Source organism: Lynx canadensis, chromosome X, assembly GCF_007474595.2.
Source record: "Lynx canadensis isolate LIC74 chromosome X, mLynCan4.pri.v2, whole genome shotgun sequence".
In the NCBI taxonomy this organism is placed as follows: Eukaryota; Metazoa; Chordata; class Mammalia; order Carnivora; family Felidae; genus Lynx; species Lynx canadensis.
In genome coordinates this window covers 105,269,885-105,296,730 of record NC_044321.2, presented here as the reverse complement: position 1 = coordinate 105,296,730, position 26,846 = coordinate 105,269,885, and the positions used below count along the sequence as shown (strand labels likewise).

The following is a 26,846-nucleotide window of genomic DNA, read 5'->3' as shown; positions in this document are numbered from 1 at the left end:
GCTCTTTGGGAAGGAGTTTAGTGTGATGGATAAGACTGTGGACATTGGTACCAGAGTTGCCTGGGTTCATATTCCTATTCTACCACTTATTAGCTATGTGATATTGAGCTGATTACTTAAACTCTCTGTGCCTCTGTTTCATTATCCGTATATTATTATAATTCCTATATATGCTGTGTCTCTCAGTAGACTTTGAACCCTTCAAGGGCTAGGACTACTTCATTATCATCACCTTAACTATTGCCATGTTATTGTTACCACTTACCTAGTACTCATTCTGAGCCAGAAGCCATGCTAAATTCTTTACCCATATTATCTAATTTAATCTTCAACAAACCTATAAGGCAAATACTATCACTTTCCTAAATTCGTACCTTGCCATTTTTCTCATCAAATCCAGTTATTTATTCATAGAACTTATCACAATGTATAATTATTTTATGTTTATCTGTATTTTAATATCTCCCTTCTGCACTAGAGAGCTTCATAAGATCAAGGATCGGCATGAGGCCTGTTTGACTCACCATAATGTCTTCAATGTCTGTAATGGTGCCTGGCACACAGAAAATGTACAATGAATGTACAATAAATATAAAAGGAAGGCTAGAAGGTAGACCAGCAAGAAGAGAAGTAAAGAGAAACAGAATGAGCATATACTGTAGTCCAGAACCATCTGACTCCCAAACCCATGCTCTTGATCACTAGGCAGTGTTGCTTCCTACTCTTAACAGACTTTCAATAGATGTTTGTTGACAAAATCCTCTCTTCAACTTTGCACAATACTGTGTAACAAAATTATAGTAAGCATAAAAACCAATGGATATAAACCTGGACATAAGAAAGAGAATTATGGGAGAGTGAATTGTCAGAGAAGGACATCTTTTGTCTAAATACAAGAGTATAGATGATGAGATGACACTAACATACTGAACTTGTTTCAATGGAAATAAAGGAAACAAATGAAATAATTCTACTACAGGTGTGTGTGTGTGTGTGTGTGTGTGTGTGTGTGTGTGTGTTGTCTTCAAGATCAAATAACTGACAATAATTGACTAGTTAATCAAGTGAAGTATAATATAAAAATAAACAGATGGCAATGATTTGATAGTTATGGAGCAATACCAAGTTAAAATGGACAATTACTTCCAAGTCTTTTACTCTTTTGGCACTAATGAACTCTTGTTCCAAAGTACCATAAGTTCAATCAACTTACAAAGAAAGGATTCATTCACAACTACTCTACAGCCCTTGACCTCATGAGGAGTTCCCACACAAGGCAGAACAAAAAATGAGCATTGCAGGACACGTTCTTCAGACTTGGGTGAGGTATTTTGACAGCACTCGTACTTGACTTCTGAATATTCTTGGCCACTGCCAGTAAATGTAGGACTTATGGGCAAATTAGCAATCTCTTCCTTTAGTGACATGGGACCACTTTTATAAAATACTTAAAGAAATTGCTAGATGTCCATTTTTAGTCTAGAAAGTGAATCAGGCCCAGTTTTAGTCTAGAAAGTGAATCAGGCCTGGACTTAATTTTTCCACTATTAAGTGATGATTCCAAACAGATGTTCAACACAGCATATTTTATTAGTTAAGACCTTAAATCCAGATTGTTGCCAGACAGAGATGATCATCTGGGATTTCCCTTTGAAAGTAAAAATGTATAAGCTTCCTTATATGTATGACTTGCCTATATGGGAGAAAGATTATAGCCAATGATATCAAACTGAATTATCAGTTAGGTGCATTTATTTCTGGTTGTAAATCTAAATGAATTACTACATGTAAATTCAGTTGTCTTGGAGAGAGAATTAGTTTAGCAACTATGCCATAACTTTTAAGATAATTTATCTTTCTGAAAAGATATATAAATAATCAATGAGTGTCATTGCATGGATTGCTCATTGTGCCCAAAATCAATGTAGGTTGATTTTATTTATTCATTCATCCAAATATTTCTTGAATACCTACTTTATACCAGACACTGAACTAAAAAATGGAGAAACAAAGACACCCAAACTAAGTCCCTGACCTATAGGAGCATGCAGGCCAGCAGAAGAGAGACGTGTATTTAATAAGTGTAATTCAAGGCAGTCATTGATAATGTCCGGTTGATATTGCTTCCTGGAATGCTTTTCAGTCCTAATCCTCCTATCACTACCTGGGGGAAAAACCTATCCCTCCTTAAAGACTCATTTCAAATTATTCTTTCCCAGCAAAGGCTTCCCTAGTATTCCTCATCCTCTCCACACCTCCAACCCCAAACATCCTTCCCAAGTCATTCCAGCAGATTTAATTACTCCTTTTCTGTTCTCATAACACTTTACTCACAGTTTTACTACAGTACTTATTACAATAATTTATATTAGGTTATATGTCATTCCTCTCATTGTATTGTGAGTTCTTCCAGAGAAGTAAATGAGTTTTGTTCATCTCTGTAACTCCTAGTCACTAGCACAGGATCTGGCACATACTAAGACTCAATAAAGGTTTGGTTTAGGGAAAAGGAATGAGAGAATAAGCAAACATAAAAATAAAATTATAGATTAAATGTTATGATAACACATTAGGAAAGAGTGATTAATTCTAGTGACATGGCTTCACAGACAATGTAACATTTGAGATGACCCCTGAAAACTGAGTAGGATTTGACAGGTGGAGATGAGTGTTGGGGAAGTGGAGAGAAATGAAAAGGCAGAACTCCTTAAGAATTTAAAAACTGAATTTATCATAGCAAAATAATGCTGTAAATTCCACATGGTTCTTATCTAAACCATCTGGTTTATGTAAACAACCTTAGCAGGAACTCTACTTGCTAACATTTTAACAGGCACTTTGAATTAATATATATTTTGAAAATAGTAACACTGTGCTGTCCTTTAAAAAAACTGATAATTTAGGTAATTCTCTCTCCTCCCCAAAAATTAGTCCAGAGTTTGGCTAGGTTGGTACATTGTAAATTCTCGTTCTTTGATCTCAGAATTCCTTATTAAGAATAATTCCTGATTCTCTTATGTTTCCCAGGACTGCAGAGCCAGTGAGTAGCCAAACTGTTGCAAGAAATTATTTTTGGTATGGGGGCCCAGTCCGTCTAAACCTAGATGTTTCCTCTTGGAGTCATTCTCCAGCCACTAGAGAAAACCAGGGTGCAGATTCAGTAATCTCTAAAGGTCCCTTCCAGTTGTAACATTCCCTAAAACTTGTCTCCCCTGGACAAGATATTGGGAGTTCAGATGAACTGAATAATCAATATGTAAACTCTTGACTCAAAGGGTATCTGATGCCCTATGTTTGTTTTCTTAATAATATTTACAATATGGCTATTTCTAGCCATACTATGCCTTCATGGGAAACAACTGAAAACTGGATGTGAGGACTAGAGTTTCTGGTGATAGAGAAATCACCAGTTCTGAAATGTGACTTCTGACTATAGTAACAAATGCTAAGGCCATCAATCACTCTGTGTGTGTGTGTGTGGAGGGGGGCGGGTTGTGGAGAAGAGGCATAGGAAGCATAGAAAAATAATAAAAACTAATAATTCAGAAATAACGTTTTTGAACATTTGCATTTTCTTGTTCTGACGAATCAGTGACAAAATAGCACTTGTATAAATAACCAGGGCAAGGTTCATCCCTGATATTTCCAGGTTAGAAGGATGTGATAGATGTTAGCAAGCTACGATTAGAACAGAGTTGTCTTCTAGAGTGTAATTGGCTGGAGTGCATACTGAGAGGTAGGAGAAAAGCCATGGAAAGATTTTTCTATAGAAATCAGTAGTCAGAGGGAAATTTCCAAAAATATGTCTTTCTGTGCTCCCAGCTATGTAGTATATACATGCACTTGTATGCATAACTCACTTCAATGTCTTCTTATGTCATCATTGCTCCTGGAATGTCTTTTTCCTGTTTTCCTTCTTTACCTATCTAATAACTACCCATGACTCAAGACATGTTCTGTAAAAATCTGGCCAATTTGTTCAAATCCTATCTTCTCCATGAAGTCTTTCCCACCTACTCAAGCCACATTTTCATTACTTAAATTTCAGTAACATTTCCAGTCAATTCCATTCAATTATTTGGTTGTTTCTTAATGGTTTCATTGGAGATAGTAAAACATTGTGACTAAAAGTATATATCCTGCATGACCTTAGACAATATATGTGACCTTTAAAAGCCTTTCATCTATTAAATGGAAATATAAATAGTCCCTTTCACAAGGTTATTTTGAAAGTTAAATGAAAATAATGTGTGCCAAGTGCTTTACCTAGCATGTGGTAAGTGTTCAATAATTAGTGGTAGTAATGGATGGAGGTGGTGAGAGTAGCGATAATAGTAATAATCATTGCCACCATCATTGGTCTCTTCAATTATATTGTATAACCTTTGAAGGCAAGGACTACATATCCTATCTGATTATTCTCTCGTGTCCCCCTAATTTCCAAAATACTCAATTGGCTAATTTGATATTTGCTGATTGTATGTCCATCTCTATTCAATGTTAACTGAAATGAAATGTTAAAGAAATGAAATTACATCAAAAATAGAATTTTTCATTTTTTTTGCACCATGGAAGCTGTTGGATGGTTTTTCTTAGTTTGCATGCATGAGTAGTTTGGATGGAAGCTGACGAAGTAATCATATGCAACTAGACTATGAGAAGAATAGGAAACCTCTTAGTCATCCCAAGCTCCTGTGGTATATGTGCTTGAAAAAAAACCCAGAAAACTATAAAACCCTGACGAATGAAATAAAAGAAGAATTAAATAAATGAAGAGATATTTCATGTCCATGGATAGGAAGACTCAATATTTTCAAGATGTCAGTTCTTCCTAACTTGACTTAATGCAATCCCAATCAAAGTCCAAGCAAGTTATTTTGTGGTTATCAACAAACAGATTCTAAAGTTTATATGGAGAGGCAAAAGGCTCAGAATATCCAAAATATGTTGAACAGGAACAGAGTTGGAAGCCTGATGCTACCCAACTTCAAGATTTACTATAAAGCTACAGCAATCAAGCCAGTGTGATATTGGGGAAATAATAGACAAATAGATCAGTGGAGTAGAATAGAGAACCCAGAAATAGACCCCACAAATAGAGTTAACTGATCTTTGACAAAGGAGTAAATGCAATACAATTGAGGAAAGACAGTCTCTTCAACAAATGTGCTAGAACAGCTGGAAATCCTCATGCAAAAAAAATCTAAACACAGATCTTATACCCATCACAAAAATTAACTCAAAATGGATCATAGACCTAAATGTGAAATGCAAAACTATAAAACTGCTAGAAAATAACATGAGAGAAAACCTAAAGGACCTTGGATATGGTGATGACTTTTTTTTTAATGTTTATTTCTTTTTGAGAGAGAGCGAGAGAGAGAGAGCACACACACAGGAGGGACAGAGAAAGCGCATGTGTGTGCGTGCGCACATGAGAGACAGGCAGGAGGGATCCAAAGTGGGCACTGCACTGACAGCAGAAAGCCAAATGTGGGGCTTGAACCCACAAACTGTGAGATCTTGACCTGAGCCAAAGTCAGACGCTTAACCAGCTGAGCCACCTAGGCACCCCAGTGATGACTTTTTAGTATACCAAAGGCATGATCCATGAAAGAAATTATTGATAAGCTGGACTTAACTAAAATTAAGATCTTATGTTCTGCAAAAGACAATGTAAAGATAATGAGAATATAAGCCACAAACTGGGAGAAAATATTTGCAATATACACATCTGGTAAAGGACTATTATCTAAAATATACAAAGAACACTTAAAACACAACAAGAAAACAAACAGCCCAATTTAAAATCAGGTCAAAAACTTTAATAGACAACTCACTAAAGAACATATACAGATGGCAAATAAATATATGAAAAGATGTTCCGTATTATGTAACAGGAAAATGCAAATTAAAACAGCAAAGAAATACCACCATACACCTATTAGAATGGCCAGAATCCAGAACACTGACATCACTAAATACTAGTGATGATATAGAGCAACAGAACTCTCATTCACTGCCAGTGGGAATGCAAAATGGTTTGGCTACTTTAGAAGATAGGTTGACAGATTCTTACAAAAGTAAATATGCTCTTACTATACAATTCAGTGATTGTGCTGCTTGGCATTTCCCCAAAGGAGTTGAAAACTTATGTTCACACAAAAATGTGCACATGAATGTTTATAGCAGTTTTATTCATAATTGTCAAAACTTGGAAACAACTACAATGTTCTTCAGTAGGTGAATGGATAAACTGTGGTACATCCCTATGATGGAATATTATGCAGCATTCTATTATGATAGAAATGAACTATCAGGCCATGAAAAGACATGGAGGAAACTTAAATGCATACTACTGAGAAAAGCCAGTCTGAAAAGGCTGCATGTTGTATGATTCCAACTATGTGACATTATAGAAAAGGCAAAACTATGGAGATGGAATAAGATCAGTAATTGCCAGGGGTTGGGGTGTAGGGAGGGATGATATAAGCAGAGCACAGAGAATTTTCAGGGCAGTGAAAATATTCTGTGTGATACCACAAGGATGTATACATGTTATTATACATTTTTCCAAACCCATAGAATGTACAACACCAAGAGTGAACCCTAATTTAAACTATGACTTTTAGGTGATTATGATGCATCATTGTAACAAATGTACCACTCCGGTGGGGGATGTTGATAATGCGGGAGGCTATGCATGTGTGCGGGTAGAGGGTATAAATGAAATCTCTGTACCTTCTCTGTAATTTTGCTGTGAACATAAAACTGCTCTAAAAAATAAAGGCTTCATAAAAAAAAAGAGAAAAGGAAGGAACAGAGGGAGTAGAAAGAGAAAGAAAGAAACACACTAAAATACCATCTGGTAAACTTCTTTCAAATTCTATGACTTCCTTTCAGTTCACGCTGTATTGTTTTAACCCTTGTAAAGAGCTGGAATTAAGGCTCTATCTACTACTTGTCCATCAGTCTGTTTCTGTAAAGTGTTTGCCAGTTTATGTTAAGCAAACTACATACTGAAACCTTAATACAACAAAGTATTTTGCTTGTCATTTTTTTTTAGCTGATAGTAGTAGAACTCTGAATGTGGATTCCACTGCAATGACGCTACCTATGTCTGATCCAACTGCATGGGCCACAGCAATGAATAATCTTGGAATGGCACCACTGGGAATCGCTGGACAACCAATTTTGCCTGGTATGCTATTTTTAATCACGTCACAAGTGTTTCTTTTTATTGACCATGTGGTAATAAATATAACAGTATGACACAACTTATTTTGAAGTTGACATTTACCAGATTCTGCCTAGAGTGTGCATTTTTGTAATATGAGCTTTATAAGCAGGGTGGCCAGTAGTTACTAGTATACTCCTTATTGCACTATGGACTAGGGATATAGCTGATACAGGATATGGGCATTAATATTTAAATAGGTTGTCGAAATAAAAGGCAACAGAATATGGCAAGGAATTATAAAGTTTATCTAATTTTATAGATTTAGAGGAGACAAATAAACATGGAGTGGAAATGAGAATTGACTTAGACACTTCAAAAATCTTAGATTCCTAAAGTGGGGAAGAAGAGATGGTAGGGAACATTTCAAAGTGGTTCACATTGAATAACTGTTCATATTTTTTTAAACAAAGTAACCAGTAAGAGAATGGGCATGTTGTACTTACTCCATCTCCACTAAAGATAAAATCAGAAGAAAAATGCCACAGCCTCTGAAGGGTTTCGTTTAAACACAAAAAAAGCTTCTATACTGTCAGAACTATTAACCGTTAAAATGGATTTGTGAAGACATTAGGGAATTGCCATCTATGGAAGCCTGGAGTGCTTTTAAAATAGCCTAAATATTAATCTTCCCAGGTTCATCTAATTGTGATCCTACTTTTAAAAGAATGGCAGGACCAGGCCCATCGAGTACCTTGCTACTCAAAGTATAATCTGCATAACCTGGGAGCTATTAAGAATTGCCAAATCTTAGGCACTAGCCCAGAGCTACTGAATCAGAAGCTGCATTTTAACATGATCCCCAGGTTATTCACAAACACAGTAGAGAAACAGATCTAGAGTAATGCCACTTTGTCATGCCATTTGTCTGTATAGTTAGTGACCTCCACCCCTCCCCCCAAAATAATTTCACAATTCCAATTCAGATTTTGAATCCTTATAAGGTATAATGGGGACATGCAAGTATAGGCAACAATACTTTATAATCTTAATAATTAAGAAATGTGATTACATAGAAAACTAGGAAACAAGCTTAAAAGCAGCCAAATATAAAGGAAAAATATGTAAATGAGAAATGGGTGGAGAATGAAGGCACTTGAATTATGTATGTGGCAGAGGCAATGAACTGTCCCACCAAACTATAATTCATGCCTTGGACTGTAGTTGACTAGATTGCATCCTACTCCATTAGACCAACCATGATTGAAATGAGCAACCAGGGATCCTTTTAGGGTGAATGATTGGACCATAGATCTCCTTGGGTTTTGAATGACTAGTGGGGCCAATCTGGAATCAGCAGGTGTTATGACAGGAGCCACTATTGCATCATGGTTAAACATTCAGACTCTGGAGTCAATCTGCCTGACTTCCAAACCTGTTTCTTTCACTACTTTATTTTGAGTAGTTAAATATCTTCTATGAAACTCTGTTTCCTCATTCATAAAATCAGGCTAATAATACTTAACCCCTTAGGATTTTTGTGACAATTAAATTGTCCTTAGCACAATGCCTGGCACATAGTGCTCAAACGTGTTAGCTATTAAAATATTTTTAAAATCATTATTAATATACTTTTTATACATATTTCTAAAGGATGTAATGGGTCTTTTAAATTTAGTTCTTCCTCATTATTTCATTTTAATAGCATTTAAACTAAAATATTGTGTATTATTTTATAGCTCCATTTGGAGTGGTCCTGAGTCATAATCTCTTAGAGTCTAGAGAAGCTAAACAATCTGATTTGCCTTAAACATTACCAGTTCATGGAAATCTGATCTGTATGGGTATATGTCTCAGGGAAAAATCTTGAGGCCAGATCTGCACTGATGCAAAGGGGACTATATGTTAGTTATATTGGATTATTTGTAAATTACAATGTCTAAACATAAATCTATGTTCACATGGTAATCTTCAGCATTTAGTCACCCATCTGCAATGTGGAGCAAGAAAGGCTTAGCACTGAGAGTAAAAAAATCATCCAAGGCATCACTATAGGCCCAAACCTTATTGCTGGGGTCAATAACAGGCCTAAAAATCTGGGTAGGTTTTCTTCACAGGAGCTCAAAGGGCTATTTCTGGAGAGAGTATCTTGTTTACTATGTAACAACATAGGCCTCAAAGACAGACTGTTTGGGTTTGGATCATTGTTCTGCTACTTGCTAGCTATGTGACTTCACACAAGTTACTTGACCTATCTGTACCTCAGTTCCCTCATCTGTAAAATAAGGATAAGTCAGTATCTACCTCATAGGATTGCTGTGAAGATTAAATAATATGCTTAGCCCAATGTTTGGCATGTAATAAGCACTCAGTAAAAGTTAACTGCCATCATTATTAATACTATTAGTAGTGCTATATGCTCTTTAAGATAAAGGAAATACTAACAAGGAAATACTAACATCTTTCCTTCAAATGACTGCTGAGCTACCACTTAAATTGAAAGTATTTGAGTTCAATGCCACCACCATCAGCTCTAATGAGTGTTCCTCATATCCACCTCCAGCCAGACATTTGAAACCTTACGAGTGATTTTCATTTCTACTTCTAGCCCTCTTTGCCTGCATCTTATTTTCTTAAGCACTATGAAGAAATAGATTCTCAGGGTCCCCTTCAACTTCGTGTTTCAGTAATTTTTTAGCTATGCTTTAGGGAAAGTTACTTGACTTTGGAAACCAGATCTTAGAAATACTGATATTTAGTTTAGTAGTGCTCTTTTTGTCTTAAAAGTACCTTGAGCAATAGTATTGGGCTGAGATATACGAAGCTATCTGTAAACTTACTTGAGTTTCGTGTCAACTAGTTTTTCCCCTCTGTGTATTATTTTAGGAAGGCAGTTTAACCATTGAGATTAGAACACAGGTTCAGGATCCCGACTGCCTAGGTTCAAATAAATCCCTGCTCTACCATTAAGTAGCTATGTAAACATTGGCAAGTTACTTAACCTCTCTAGGCCTCAGTTTCTTCATCTGTAAAACACAGATAATAATAGCATCTATGACATGGGGTTGTTGTGAAGATTAATGAGTTAATACATTAAAGTCTTAGAATGATTCCTGCTTCACAGTAGTCTCTCAATGAACTTAACTCTTATTACTGTTCCGAGTTCACATCTGACATATGCTCACAAAAAGTTGAATTATGGCTCATTTGTATTCTTAGCAACAGTGAAGGGTAATGAATGCAGAAGCAAAATTTTCCCTGGGAGAAGTGCTGGACAATAGCAGGTGAAGGGAATAGTACCTGCTAGTGCTGATGACTGCTCCTTGTAAATCTCATGGTGTATCCACAGAAATGGAAGGTTGACACCACAATCCAATGCTGCCTACCTTTCTTCTTGCCTAGATTTTGGGAACAGAATGCCTGTTATTTTTATTATGTAACATTTTAACTGAATGGGCTAAAACATCCCCCAATCCTGTATCCTCCCTGCCTCAAGATTCCTTGAAATGTAAATGGCAGCCAATGAGCCACATGGAACTGTTCCCTGAGATCACTCACTGATGGCTCAGTAATTCAGCTACTTTTCTGCCCCTTATGAGGTTTCCTACTGAGCCAGCAAACTTTTTTTTTGTCCAGTCTCATCTGGTCTGTGACAATAGAAAAGGCTTTTGGCATTGATGAAAAACAAATGATACATAAGCTGCCTTGATTTCCCCTAGAGAACTCAAATCCATACTGTCATGGAAGCTGAGTCTCTTGACACATACTTGTCATCAGGGTAGTGTCATTATATTCATTGAGTGGGGAGCAGAGAGGCCATCTCTGGGGTTTGGTTTGGAGCTCCCTTTCATCTAACATGGTGTTTTGTACAGCTGCTATTCAATAAAGTTAATCCACAATGATGGCAAATTAGGAGGTCTCCTCTGTCTGGCATCTGTCTTTCCTGCTAGAGTATTTGCTTTTCCAAGCTGGTCAAATACGACTAATGTTAGTTTTCAAAGAGAGGGACTAAGAAGGGTCAGACCTTCTGTTTAAGGAGCATTGTTCTGCCCATGATACCAGATGAATCCAAAGATGGATCAATTAAGGAGTACTCATTGAATAGCTCCTTTATTTTACTTTATTTTCCCCTCAATTAAAATATTCTTAGCATCCAAATATAGACCCTGTGAAGTCCCAAAGGAGAAGAGTCTCATTATGGTGTCTCCACTTTATTGACTATACTACCTCCATAATAGGAGATGTTGGAAAATAGGGACTTTATTTTGTCATTTTTAAGAAGGCAGTTCTCACTGGACCCAGGGGGCCAATTCTGATGGGAGCAGAAAGAATGAGGATGTGTGACACATGATAGGCCACTGCTCTACAAGCTCCTCAAGGAGAGACAGACTTGTTTCTATTATTTTTAATATCTCCCACAAATAGAATATGGCTTCAGTGGCAGATAAGGTTGAAATCCTGGGAAAAGAGACCACTGTTCATCAGCATGGTGGACACTTTACTGAAAACCAATGATGTGTAAAACGCGATACCAAATAGAATTAATGCCTCCATAAAAGAAGCTTGAAGCCTACCCAGTGATGGTACTCTCAAAACTCCCCATGGAAACTATTACAAAGAGTGGCCAAATGAGATCATTTGTTCATTCATTCATACAAGAAACATTTACTGAGGCCTGCTGTACACAGAGAACTGTGAGAAACCCTGGGGATAAAGCAATGAACAAAAAAGACAAGATTCTTGCCCTCTTACTGGCTTCAGTACTTTGAGAACCTCCATAATTTCTCCCTAATACATCTCACATATGAGATGCCTCTTGAATGATAACATATCAGAGGCTTCCTATCCATTTTGTTCATTTGTGCTTTTATTCATCCATCCATTCATTAAAAACATATTGAGCTAGGGTTAGGGTCACGGGGTATCCAAAATGGGTATGGTTCAATCCTTGCTTTCAAGCTCAGAGTCCACTAGCAGAGGCAAAGTCAATATCACTACACTACAATGTAGCAAATGTCTCAGTAGAAACATATAGAAAAGTACTATTTTAGCTAGGGTGGGATGAGAGGGAGTGCTAGGTAGATGGTGGTGGTCTGGGAAGGTTCACAGAAGTGGTAATATTTGAGCTCAGTATGCAGAGATATATGAGAATGTATCAGGTGAAAAAAAGGGCTAAAAATGATCCAGGAAGAGGAAATGATGCATCAATTACTGGAATGTATACTAGAGTATACGGCATGGGGACAAAGGTTAAATATTGAGTAGAATTACATCATCCCATTCCACAAAGTTTGAGGCAGCATATGAGAAAGGTTATAATAAAAGAGAAAAATTACAAGCAAAATAAACCAGCTTCTAGGAAAATATAAATGAAGGTCAAAGGTGAAGACCAGGGGGCACCTGGGTGGTTCAGTCAGTTAAGCCTCTGACTCTTGACCTCAACTCAGGTCATGATCTCTAGTTGGGCTCTGTGCTGTCAGCACAGAGCCTACGTAGGATTCTCTCTCTCCTCTCTCTCTGCCCCTCTTCCACTCCCTCTCTCTCTCTCCCTCTCTCCCTCTCTCCCTGTTTCTCAAAATAAATATACATTTTTAAGTGAAGATCAGGTAGGGAGGTTAATTAGAATTCAGATGTGTAGGTCATAGGATCCTACCCAATTTCTAAAGTTGAGCTGTACCCGTGACCAGATAGCCAAAACAAAAAGGGAAACATGATCAGTTATGTAATTTGCATTTTCCATGAAGAAAAAATATACCAAACCTCAGAGAAGTCAAACTTTTCATGCCCCTTCACAATTTTGTGTGTGTATTTGACATTTTAGCTCTGAAAGAATTTTTTCATAGGGAGCTTCTTATAGGGATGTACACTAAGTGAGGTAGTTGAGTAATTTCTGAAGCCCAAGCACAGTTGTGTAGCCCAGGACTAGTCAATATTATTTTCCCTAATTTGCTGCAAAATATAAAAACTAAAAATATAGTGATTTTTATATAAAACTAAATTTGCTTAGTTGAAATGACTGTTCTTTATTCTGAGATTATAGACTTTCTACATTGTTTGGTTTAAAATATTCTGTCTTTTATGAACTGTGTGCATGGTATATTGGCTAGTTTCTGTTATTTTTTCCCATGTCTTGTTTTGGCAAATTAAGAGGAAGATAATATACGTACATATGTAATTATTTTTATTCCTCTCTAAACTCTAGAAATCTTGGAACCACAGATGTAGAGTGAAATGTCCTCCGTAATGCCCCTCCAAAGGTGTTCACAGCCTCCCATGATGAGAGTCAAGGTCATGATCCTTAATCTGTCAAATGTTCTAACAAAGGAAGAACACAGTATAAATAAATAGGAAGGAATAGGGGGAAGGTGGGCTAGAAAGGTAGATATCTGCAAAAATTTATACTAAAGAAATAAAGCTTCATTTGTATAAATTTGAAATCAAAGTTGAGATTTACTGGGGAGAGTCTTTGTGAACTCTAATTATGCCATATAATCCACCCAAGCTTAGTTTTCTACCTTATTTGCCATTGTACACAAACCAAGCCCTGCCTCAACTTTCCAGCTGGCCTGAAGTAAGGGTTTAGATGATATTTTGGAGAAGCAGGCAGATGTTAGTAGAATTTGAGAGTCATTATGCAAAAATTTGGAAACTAGTGCTCTATTTCCAAGAGGGCTACTGATAACTGCAGGATCATCTGTCAGTGTAGCCAGGCTATCCTTAGAAATATATGTTCTCTCTTAAGATTGACTGCTTGAAAAGTCTTTGTGAGGATTTGCATGGCGAAGAGGCAGTCAGAACTGTAGTGGGTTAAAATTTCATAATACCCAGGCAAAATTCTTATTTTCCAATGAATTTTATAGGAAGTCTAAACAAATAGCAATAATGTCCCAGAAATGTATACCTGAATTGGAATCAATTTTCTGTAAAATACCTTAATTATATTTAGATCTCATTTGGAACACTTATTTTAGACTAATCTATGGTTGCATTTCAGTGGTTTTATTGTGAGTGCCAACTACCTCCTGGTGCTCAAAGAGTCTCTGGAGCACCTAACAAAATGGAAATGCCTTTATGGGCCTGGAGGGGCTCTTGGATGGCAAGAAGTCACTAAGTGCAGGCAGAGCCTTTCTGACGATATGAAGGGTCTTCCAGCTAGCCAGAACCAGGTCCAGTGCTAAAAAGGCAAGACCAACAGTAAATGTGTCACCTCCTACCTTTGCCCACTTCCAGTTCATACACTGCCACAATTTTAACTTCATCTGTGACTCAAAGTTGAGACAATGGATTTTAAAGAGGCTTCTAAATTAACTATTAGTGTGGCAATATGTGTATCAAACACCTGAACAGGAAGTTCTAAGTGTAGAGATAAGCAACCAGATGGTAGCCTTTTGGAGAGAAACATTTGAAGGCCTGCTACAGGTTGAGTAGGTAGAGATAGAGCTTAATCTGACAGGGAGTATCTCTTTTTTCCAGTGGATCCATGGACTTTGTGGGAAGCAATATAGATGAATGATTGAGAATGTGGTTAGTAAAAGCCACCTACTGTATGGCCATACAGTGTTAATTCTGTGAGCTTCAATTTCCTCATCTGTAAAATAGGGAGTAGTATATTGTCCATTCCTTAGGATTGTGAAAATTAAATGAGATGATATGTATAAAACCTGAAAATCCATACACACTCAATTAATGGTTAATAGTATTATGGACACCATCCCTCTCCCCCGCTACAAAAGTGGAGTTTGCATTTTATCGGAAGAAAACCAGTGTGATCCATCCTGCCAGAAAATATCAAGAATTGAACCATAAAATTGGTGAGTGTGGCAACTTTGTCAGGCATCAAAAATGGGCAACCTCTAAGGTTTCTAGTGCTTTGTAGACATCTGTAGTCTTAGTCCATCTAGTAGAGTATCAGTCACCTGGCATTGTTTCAATGGGCCGTGCAATGCAATGACCACAAGTGCTCAAGATGGTGGCTCTGGGACCTTGCAGGATCCCACAGCACCATTTCAATAATCGGAGAAAAAATCATGGTCAGTCTAGTTTGGGTACTTAGTGTACTTTCTAGTCCCATTCTTTGGAAATAGCCAACTCTATTAACTAACTAATCACACCCCAGTCCCTAGGCATGCTGCATATTCTGTCTATTGCTGTATGACAAACTACTTTATAACTTAGTAGCTTAAAAAGCAATCATTTTATTCTATTTTAAGATTTTCTGGGTGAAGAATTTGGGCAGGACTCTTATGAGCAATTCTTCTATGCCATATGGTATCAACTGGGATGCCTCAGCTGTGGTAGTCTAGTCTGGAGATTCCAAGACAACTTTATTCATATGCATGGCATTTTGGCAGGGACAGCTTAAAACACTGGGCTCAGCTGGATCTCTCTCCTTCCATTTACTCTAAGGTCCTCTCCACATGTCTCTCTACCACAGTAGTCCGACACGTTACATGGTGTCTTGAAGATCCCATAGCATGCAATCCCAGAAACAAGAAGTGGGAATGGTGTCTCTCTCAAGGCCTGAGCCTGAAAACAGGCACAACTTCTCTTATGTGAAAGCAGTGTGGAATCCATCCACATTCAAATGGGGGTGGGGGACATAGAGTTTACCTCTTGGTGAGAGGGGTGTCAAAGAATTTGTATCCCCCTTTAATCTGTCACACTGGGAAAAAATAACTGTATGGAAGTGCTTAGTTGTTCATTTGCCATGTTTTTCATCATACCAGTTTCACTTTATACCTATAATTAAGTTAATTCATTAAAACAATTGTCACACTGCATTGAGAGGTTAATGTCACACTGCATTGAGTGTAGTGGTTAAGAGTATTAATAGTTAGACCAACCTGGATTTGAATCCTAGTTCTGCTTCTTACTGGCTGTATAATCTTGGGCAAGTAACTCAACACTCTGAGGCCTAATTTCTTTATAAAATGAAGGATAATAACAGTAGCTAGGTCACAGTCTTCTTGGAATGTGATTATATAAAATGCTTAACACAGTGCCTAGCACACTGTAAGCATCCAGTAAACAATTTGGCTGTTTATAATAATTGGTGATACATAAGTGTAACTGCATGGATGTTTCCAAACTAGACTATGAGGCTGAGGATTTTGTCTTACTCGTTCCTTAAATCCCAACTCCTGGCACAGGGCCTGGCATCAGACTAGTGAATGGATGGACATATGGATGACTGGATGGCAGCGCAGAAATGGTATGTGCCTGCAATGTAACCCCCTGGCTCAAATGTATAAAGAGAATGGAAGATAATTGTACTGCCAGGTAACTACTCTAGGTAGAATGAGCACAAGTTGCTAGGGGGCAGGAAAGCTTAAGGCCATACTGAAATATTACTTGAAATCACATAGTAGAGTTGCAACTCAGAGGAGCAAGCTGGTCCAACTGACACACAGAACTTGTGGCATTTCCAGTTAAGCTGGGACTTTGGGAAGTTCATGAATCAGAAGACGAATGCAAACCAACATTTATGACACTTCCAGGCATGGCAATACCAAGTCAGAAAGGCTGCAGGGAAAAGGTACTGGAAGGAGAGATATAAAAGCAAAACAGAACAGGGCATTTATCATAGGAAGGACTTTGGAGGAATACGTTGGCCTTTTCCATAGCCCTTGTATAAAATGATTTCAGATCTCCTTCAGAAGTTTGAATTCCTAACATAAATATTAATACTATGTAATTATAGGTGTACTCCTCAAGCCAGGCTTGAAGCCTCAAAGAGGGAGATAATTTCTCTGGCGTCCTATTCCCAATGTGTTTTAAATTGTTGGACTTCTTTGATATTTCAGGTTCTGCAATACTTGTATAAGTCCCATGACTTCAAATGGTTATTTTCTTGGTTGGCATCAGAAATTTACATCGACTTGGGTGCTTAATGGCTGAAGAGAAACAAAAGAAATAATCAATGTGTTAGGAGCCTTTGAAATGTCATGTGCAACCTGCCCTCTAGCAAGCCCTGCTAGGCAGTGTAGCCTATGGAGCTCTTGTCATATTGAACGCAAGAAAGAAAGGGAGTTTATCTACTCTTTGCTTTAGCCATATGTCATGAATACATCTGCTTTTAAATGAATTTCATAAAATATTAATGTAATCATACCAAACAGAGTGGTGAGTACCTCAGTCAGGAGTTATATTTATCTTGTGTATTTGTTTTTTGTTTGTCTCCATTTGTTAGTAGACAGTACACGGAGACGGGCATTTCTTTCTCAGCCGAAGTGGCAGGACTTGCTTAATGAACTGATGTTTCTGTAATCTGTGGTAAGGCAGAGTTGTGAGTGACAGAGCTGTATGAATAACAATGAGGAGGCAGGCAGAACAATAAAAGGAAGACAAACATTTCAGTTGGAGAGGAAAAATAGATGGAATTGTTTAGTTGGCACACAATCTAATCTGATCTTTTCCTACGGAAAATTAACAGTTTGTAAATGGGTGAGATAATGTTAACAATTTTTCCAAAATAATAAACACAAGAAATCAAATTTTCCAAAGACATAAATGGTATTTTTAACCACAGTGCTCCTATTCTTCAGTGTGGGAACATAGGGCATCAGGGGCCTAAGTCCTCCAAGATGGAAAGGAAGACCTGGACCCCCTGCCCCCACCTGATAGAGCCTGACATATAAAAACCTATCACGAATGCTTGTGGAATGTGGGAATGAATCCCCAAAACAGTGAATTTATTGTTGTGTGTATGCATGTTTTGAATGGAAGGAAGGAAACTTACCTATCAGGACTACCACTTATGCCATGGGTTTTCGTATCTGTTCTGTCCTTTCATCCTTTGAGCTAAATGTCATCATTTATCCCCACTTTTATCAAAAACAAAATGGTGGTACACAGATATTAAGAAACCTTCCACTACTATGTGGAGAAAAGTAGAGATATGAGGGCCACAAGGAGGAAGGCAGGGAGAGAGAGAGAAAGAGAGGGTGCATGAGAGAGAGTGCATGTGCTCACATGCATGTGTAAAAGTGCATGTTGGGTGAGATTGCACGTGAAGGCTAAAAGTAAATTTGTTTTCAGAAAAATAAATTTTCCTCTAATTTCTTGGAAATTTCTTGGAAGACACTTTTTTCTTCCCAAACATATCCAGGGTCTTGATATTTCAGCATGACAGGCGTGTGGGAAGATGGCGAATGCTCTAGCTCTTGTGGACTGGCTGTGCACATGCGCTACCACCTGCCTATCTGCCCAGTCACGAGACTCACCCCTACTGGACCTATTGTACCTGAAGTTCCACTTCTATAGGGACCACACATTCTTCCCACTGTTTAGATCCATCCCTTTCAACATCTTGGAGAACCACCCAGGGAATTCTGAGCTCCTTGAGGATGTGCTTATAAGGATTGCCCCCTCGTGTTTTTGTGGTGAGCAGAGTGAAGTTTTGGGGGTTCAGGTACACTACTGCTACTGCAACTGCCCCTACATTATCACAACTCCTTATGCAATACTTTCTTTGCTTGCAGCCCACTGTGCATTCTGTAGCAGAGGACAGGGCTGAGAGGTAGAGAATAAGGAAGTATAATGGATTTCCTTCTCTCAGAGAACTTGCATTTTGTTATAGAGACAAAATTTAAACAAAATCAGTACCACCCATAGACCCAAGCAAGTGGGAACTTTGCCCTAAGCCTGCATCTCAGGGGACCTCCTGCTTTGAAATGCCTGCCTTGATGTTTTCTAAGGCCCCCCACCCAGTGCTAAGGTAGGTAGTATAATCAGGGTAGGTGCCCTGAGTCCATAACAGGTCGTATATGGGTTCTAATCTCAAGGAGCACCTTTCTTGAAATTTTTAAAATTCCTCTTCATTGTCTGGGACTGACCAGTGCCTGCAGTGTTGTCTAAGCAGAGTCCCAATCTCAGCCTGAACCTGTGTGGACCCCAGTCATCATTTATCCTCTTTGGGGCATTCTCTAATCCTCTACTCTACATGTGGAGTCAACCATATTCTCCAAGAAGCTTCAGAACTCAGGCCTATGGAGTCCTCCCAGACTCTGTTCCAGGAAGGTAGCCTGGCAAGTAAATCAGTCCAGCTACCTGGTGTGGTATTTCTTTCATGGTATCACATGAGATTGTGCCAGCGAAATAGTGTTGATGTTGATTTGGGGTGAATTGAATTGTTTATATAGATGAGCCCCACAGAAAAGTATTTGTTTGGGGGCCCCTACACATCCTAGAAGCATCCCTGAATAAAACAAAAGATGATGCAAAATAAAATAAAATTCAGTAGAAACAAGTGTAGAACAATTTTTCAACACAGAGTTAAGAATGAACAGAATTATCTGGAAAAAGTTCTTCAGGGAGGGTGAGACTTAAGGCCAGCCTTAAGTATGGGGAGAATTGGGAGAGAGTCTAGTGATTCCAAAAAGGGAGAACAATATGAACAAAAGCAAGGAGAATAGTTATTCATTGAATATTTTTGTGCTATACATTATGCTAAGCACATTGCATTCATCATTTTGCTTATTCGTCACAATTCCCTATAAGGTAGGTGTTTGCAGATGATGAAATGGGGGTTCAAAAGATTCATCCTGCTAAGCAAACAATAGAAGTAGGTCCCAGGTCTTCCTGATCCCCAAAATTGTATGCTCTTAATACCATGCTATACTGCAAAAAGACAAGGGATAGTAGGGAGCCTTGTCTGTATGGAGCAGAGAATGTGTGTTGAGAACTAGTAAAGGCAAGATCAACAGACAAGGCACATAGTATGAAAGGCCTTGGATGTCAAAAATGATATATAGAGACAAATAGACTGGTCAAGCAAAAACAAAGATCCCTATCCCAAAAGGAAAATGCACAAGTAGAATATAATATTTAAGACCTAATGCTAATACCATGTTTTCTTAAATATTTTGCCTTCGTCTTAGAAAGTCCCTTGGCTTGAAATGTATAAGGTAACATTCTGCCTCCACTTGGCCTTGCCTGGTGTCACTTATTGTTCTCTCTTTCCTCTCCTTTTTTAGACTTTGATCCTGCTCTTGGAATGATGACTGGAATTCCACCAATCACTCCAATGATGCCTGGCTTGGGAATAGTACCTCCTCCAATTCCACCTGATATGCCAGTAGTAAAAGAGATCATACACTGTAAAAGCTGCACACTTTTCCCTCCAAATCCAAGTAATATTCTGCTTTTTCTCCACACAAGTCATAATGTTTTGGTGTCTAGGAACACTTTCTTCTTTTTCAAAAAAAAATACCCTAGGGCTTCATAGATGTATATACAGAAGCTTCACCTAGAAAACAGAAGACGGGAAAATTTTCTCTTATTAGGCAAGGTTGAATTTTATGCATAGAATAGTAGATTTCTGTGTGTTGGTTGCATTACAAATGATAAAACGTGTTTCTAATGCCATCTGGTAAGGAATTCAAGTGTGTTCGTACAGAGACACCTGACACAAATTGTTCAACACTGTCATTTGCAGACTCTCTTTTTCATAACTGGCCTACATGCTGATAATGGCAGTAATAGTGTGTGTCTGAGCCTGCCCGAGGCACATGAGAATACATATTTGGTGCTAAGAATCCTCCATTGCTACTAGCTATATTCACACATCACTCAAACTACTGCTATTCAACTGATGGGCTGCAATAGAAAGTGGGGTGAGGTTTAACTTGCTACGAGGGCAAAGAGGAATACTGAGACTGAGTCGAACCACTTGCATCCATCTAGTCAATGAAATTCATGTGGAAATGATCTATGGATCTATCTTTGCAGTAATGAATAGGTTGCTCCTTAGACTCTTAAAAATATCTGCAAACATATGTTGGCCATATTTCACTTAAAACATAGCAGCAATAATTGACTCAAACATTTTTCTAGGTCTATTTGTGGTTTTATTTACTTTAAGTGATCAGACGTTGTTTCTACACATGACCCAAGCCTCATTAGAGCTTTTTCCACAGTTCTAGTGGTGCTGGGTGACCTACTTAAGGGAGCTGCCACTACAGTGCTAAGATTAAAGCTGTTAAGGGACACATTCAAGGGTTCAGGCCATAGATCAAGTGAACTTGCCTTATCACAATAAACATGAACTTTTTTTTTTTTTAATTTTTTTTTTCAACGTTCATTTATTTTTGGGACAGAGAGAGACAGAGCATGAACGGGGGAGGGGCAGAGAGAGCGGGAGACACAGAATCGGAAACAGGCTCCAGGCTCTGAGCCATCAGCCCAGAGCCTGACGCGGGGCTCGAACTCACGGACTGCGAGATCGTGACCTGGCTGAAGTCGGACGCTTAACCGACTGCGCCACCCAGGCGCCCCTAAACATGAACTTTTGACATGTGACTTCAGACAACTATTTCATCTCCTACCTTACACAGGAATTAGTTAATCATGGAATCAGGCCCTGGCAGGGACCCAAATTCTAGTATAGTCTATCCATAGCTAACAGGACTTTAGAATCAGTAAGGGTTCATTGACCAAATCATCTCATCTCTTTTTGCTAGTGAGAAATGTTCTCAGTGCCTTCTTCAGGTCTTTGAACTTGATTGTCAGCAGGGTACTTCCTTCTAGGCCAATAAGAAATCTAGGAGGCTGCATCTCAGAGGACTGAATTGGGAGAAGAGCTAGTATGTCACAAGAGAATTAGGGAATGCAGAATAAGATGGCCTTGTAGGCCTTATCTGCCAGCTCAAGTGGCCATTCCTGGATTTGTGTTTAGTGCCTAGGTGAATGAATGGCACTGTTGTACCCTGTCTCTTCCTCTTAGTGCCACTGTCCCTACAAATGGGCAATGGACTTTTTTCCCTTTCATCCAGTGTGTTGCTTTTGGATTAGGGAAAGCTATGCATCACTAATTCTACATTTTTTCACTTCAAAAGCCATGAATTTAGGCATTTCCAGTGTTAAAACCTCCTGTTTATGTAAAGGTACAATCCTGCTGGTTTAATCATTCATTTATCACATAATCAGCTTGCCCTAGGCTTTCATTGTCTCAATCAAGTCTAACGTAACAGGATGGCTCATACCTTGTAATGTCTAGGTTGGGTACAAGAGATGACTTTACAGGATATTCAGTCTCTGAATTGCCAAAGAATAACAGATACATTGTGTATAACACATAGACCACATTATTGAGTGGTCTTTAAAGGAATGTAGACATACACGGCTTAAAGAGGCTCTAACTTTTGATTGTCTCTAGGAAAAGAAACAGATAAACATCCCTCAAATACATTTATCTTTCCCACGTACAGTCATGCCTTCTTGAGTCTGAGCTGGAAGAGCCAGAGCGAGAGGGAAGCATTTACCTTCATGGCTCAATACTTTTTTTCTTCATCTCTGTGTTAAGAATACTGACAGAGCAATTAGTACCAATAAAGTTGTGGCTTCAGGGAAGGAACCTGGCTTTGGAATTGAATTAAAAACTAACACTCCTGACACAGCTTAAAGTGAACTGGTGTTCTGTTTCCTGTTTAGAACTTGGATTTTGTCAAAAGGGGGCTCAGGTTAATTGTGTGGGGAAAACACAATGGCTAATGGAGAAGACTCCCTCTGTTCGGTGCTGAAAGCATGGCAAGTGCCGTTTTTGTTCACAGCCCCACACTGTGAAAGTGTGATGGGAAGAGCAGGGATTTGGTACGACTAAGTCACTTAACCTTCTCCAGAGCCTACCAACCTTGTCTGATAAGGCCTTGATTATAAACCCCGGTATTTATGCCTACCTCCGGTATATTCTGGTTCTATCTCTGGTATATTCTCTTGCACTCAGTGGCCTCTCAACAGTAAGGTCCTGTGATCTAGGGACTCTCACAGTCTCTTTATGCACCCATCCAATCTGCTTCTGTCTTGTTGCTTCATTAGACAGTATCTTTACCATCAATTCCTTCCCCCCTCTCCCACCTGACACTTCATCCAGGTGCTTGTCACATATACAGAACCCAGAAGCCCCAAGGTTCCCATTGCCTACAAGTGCCAAGTCCAACTCCTGACTTCAAAATTCACTGGTATGCTTCATGTGACTCTCTTCAATCCATTGTTTCTACTTGCCACGTACCCATCCTTTTAGTCAAGTGCAGCTGCTTCCCAGTATCACACTCCTCTTCAGCCCAACTGCAAGCCTACCTTCTCCTGGAACATTTCCACGTGGAAGATATGGAAATTAAAACAACAGTTAATCATTCATTGCTCTAATGCATTTCCACCTAAATATTGGGTGCTAGGCCCAATGGGTAATTTTTAGCCCTTAAATTACTTTATGTCTCTACTATTCTTAGTACTAGTAATCCCTTCATCCTTCTTGAAACATTAGGTGATTTGAAGGTGTAAGAATGACTAAGACCACTAGAGAGGTTATATAGATCAAGAAAGGATGACAAACAAGCTAAGTGCCCTGAGGAATTACAACATTTGAAATGTAAAAGAGAAAGAGGAGTTTGCATTTCTGTATACCCAGTAGCAGCAAAAGTCTTCTTTACTTGCTGTTTCCAGTTCTTTTCCAATTCTCTTTTAAATCTTCATTTATGCTCTTGCCCCACTCCTCTATCAAAACTTCCCTTGTTTAAGAACTCTAGTGACCAGGGGCACCTGGGTGGCTCAGTCAGTTAAGTGTCCGACTCTTAGTTTCGCCTCAGGTCATGATCTCACAGTTGGTGAAATCGAGCCTACGTCATGCTCTGCACTGACAGCGTAGAGCCTGCTTGGGATCCTCTCTCTGCCCCTCCCCCACTCACGCTATCTCTGTCTCTCTGAAAATAAATAAACTTTAAGAAAAAAGAATACTAGTGACCTAAATCTAGTAGTTAGTTCTCAGTTCTCTTCCTAATTGACCTAATAGCCATATGCAACACAGTTGATTACTCCTTAGTCATTGGTATACTTTCTTTACTTGGCTTTCAGGACACCACACTATTGGTTTTCCTCCCACTTCAGCTGATAGAGCTTCTACATGAAGAGGTTGCATTTGGAATCTACTGTCAAGTTAATAGTAAATGAGGAATAAATGGTGGAATATCATCTGCTATCTGTGTACAGGGACATGGGAAAGCACCCAGGAGCCAGAAAAAGAGTGATTTTTTCATTTTACTGTATCAGAACAGGCCAACCTCATTTTGTCTCCTAGGGCTGGGTTCTATAAAGAAAGTTAGAGAAAGTGGGTAAACTGAGAATTAATAAAAATTCACTAGTCTTCTGATTATTTCCAATCAGTTGGAATTACATTAAAATATATCTGACCCCTGCTGATTATCGAGGGGGCCTTCAGTCTTAGGCATCTAATAAAATCAACTCAAACACTTTGCAGTATGTAAATTCTGGCAAACCAGTTGAGTGATATGTGATGCTCCTTTGAAAAGCAAGATGCAAGTGGTTTATAGGTTCTCCATGCTGTCCCCTGCCTCATTTCTCAAAGATCAGCAGTGACTCTGATCTTAATGCTGATTGCCCCAACAGAGCTCCCCAGAGTAGGTGCTTAGTTGTAATTAGAATTGCTAGAAGTTCCTCCTTTTCCATTACCAGAGATTAAAGTTTTTTTTATACTCTCAGTTATCTTGAATCATTTTACATGAAGTTTTCTTCTTCTCTGTCCACAGTAGTGATTGGGTATTACAAAAGTTCAGCACATTACCTGATTAATAGGTGGACTTTGAATTTGCTCTCCTATGGAGTTATCATTGCTGTGCCCAGATCACTGTATTTCAGTGGGATTAGTAAATGAGGCCCAGACAATAAAGTGTTTTGAGCTGTTAATTAAAGAATAAGTACTGTCTACTAAGGAAGATAGTACAGCCCATTGCCTTGTTTGGTGGCATACACCTAAATCTCAGTGAATGCTATCAAAGAGACTTTCTACATTTACCCAAGGAAAACAAATAAATCCCCAGAATTCTGGACGCTACTTAGTGGCTTTTATGCTTTCTTACTTAGCAGTTACCACAGAATAATCACAGCATCTAAATAGAGTGATGATTTCATCACAGAATTTTTGAATCCTACAAATGTAGTGAGAAGAAAGAGACTTTGTATTTTCTGTGTTATATGTAACTGCATCAGTAACCAGATATTCCTTAGAGTCTCTCAGTGGACCAAAAGGTAGACCTAACTACGCAAACTTAAATAATATAAAAAGGTGAACATTTACTTCACAAAAAGATTCTTTACCATCAAATTCCTTAAATAGTAAACTTCAGAAGGATTCTGTAACAGGATTTTAGTCTAAAGCCCTTGATTTGAAAACATGGCTCTAACTGTAGGGGTGCTCTTGAAAATTTTTTACTTATATAGTCAGTGGCTAGATTGTGTTCCATGGTCAAAACCATATGTCTCTTCACAGCTATAGATTTCTCTATTGAGAAGAGTGATTCCTTCCCAAACCAAGCCTTATCTGAAGATTTGGCTAAAACAAGGAACTGGGAGTTTAGAAGTCCAGGTCTTAAGCTGCCATTCCACCCCAGTCTTGTAGTAGTGCTTTAGAAAGCCCCAGATTGGTAATCAGAAAATCTGGGTTCTATAACAGTATATAATAATAACACTACAATAATGACCAATTGGGAGCCTATCAAGTGCTAGGCATTGTAGCACTTGCAATATAGACAGTAGATTATCAACTATCCTACAAAAATCCTTGTAAGGTAGAGGACAATATCCCAATTTTAAAGATGAAAGAATGAGGTACCCAGAGGATATGTAATTTTCAAAAGGTCATACAGTTACTAAATTAAGGTTTAAATCCAGGTTTACCTGCTCCAAGTTCATATTCCTTCTCTTTCTATCCAATTTGGCGACCTTGAATGAGTCACTCAACCTCACTCAGCTAAGGTTTTTCTTTGTAATATGAGAAGTCTAGACCAAGCCAGTGGTTTTCAATCCTAGCTACTATTAGAGTTGCCTGAGGAGCTTTAAAAAAAAATAATGCACAGGCTATACCCCAGACTAATTAAATCATTCTTTGGAGTGAACACAGGAATTTTTTGTTTGGTTGACTCCCAAGTTGATTCTAATGTGCTGTTGGAGTTGAGAATCACTGGAACTGTGATGTTAGAATCCTTTCATTTCTTAAGAACTCAGAAGCGGAAGTCTTAAGAGATTCTGGACCTCATTTCCCTTTTTTTTGGCTAAAAACCACATTATTCCAGTGCCCATGACTAAGACATTTCAGATTCCTGCTCACTAGGAATCTCTTCCTTTTCCCTTTAAATTTCTCCTATGGAACAAAAGACCAATACAGCGAGTTTTTGAAATTACAGAATTTTTTTTTATTAACAGAAACTTTATAAGTTCCCTGAATGCCTTTATCCCTTTTATTGACTAAATAGAGGGGAAGAGAGCATCATGAGAACCTGATTATTCTGAGCCACACTGATAAGACAGACAGTGGTAGCAAAGTGAGAAAGCTAGAGATGCTTATACCCAAGGAAGCTCCCAAATCATCTGCTTGCCAACTTGGATGTGTCAGGTGAAGACCTTGGCCTAATCTACAAGTGAGACTCATTTATTTTTGCATGGGAGCAGTAATCACTAGTTGAGCTCTCCAAATCTTGAGCTGGGAGAATTGTTGTGAAGAGCTGAATGGAAAGAATGGATTACACAAAATAAATCCTTGCAGATAACAAAACCAACACTAAAGAAACCCTTGACCATCATGCTTTGTTTTGTTGGGCTATGAACTGTAGAATTTTGTTTGGAAAATGCTTGGATACATATAAATAGCAACAAGGATCTA

At 38.4% G+C, this 26,846-nt stretch overlaps 1 protein-coding gene across 1 annotated transcript in view; it reads left to right on the top strand.

Moving 5' to 3' along the window:
• Positions 1–7,067: 7,067 nt before the first annotated feature.
• Positions 7,068–26,846, top strand: part of ENOX2 (ecto-NOX disulfide-thiol exchanger 2) — a 63,805-nt gene continuing 44,026 nt past the window's right edge. Inside the window, exons 1-2 of the mRNA XM_032592121.1 lie at positions 7,068–7,201; positions 20,152–20,307. Coding sequence (XP_032448012.1) covers positions 7,105–7,201; positions 20,152–20,307 — 253 coding nt within the window. The 5' untranslated portion in view covers positions 7,068–7,104. The remainder of the gene's footprint in view (positions 7,202–20,151; positions 20,308–26,846) is intronic.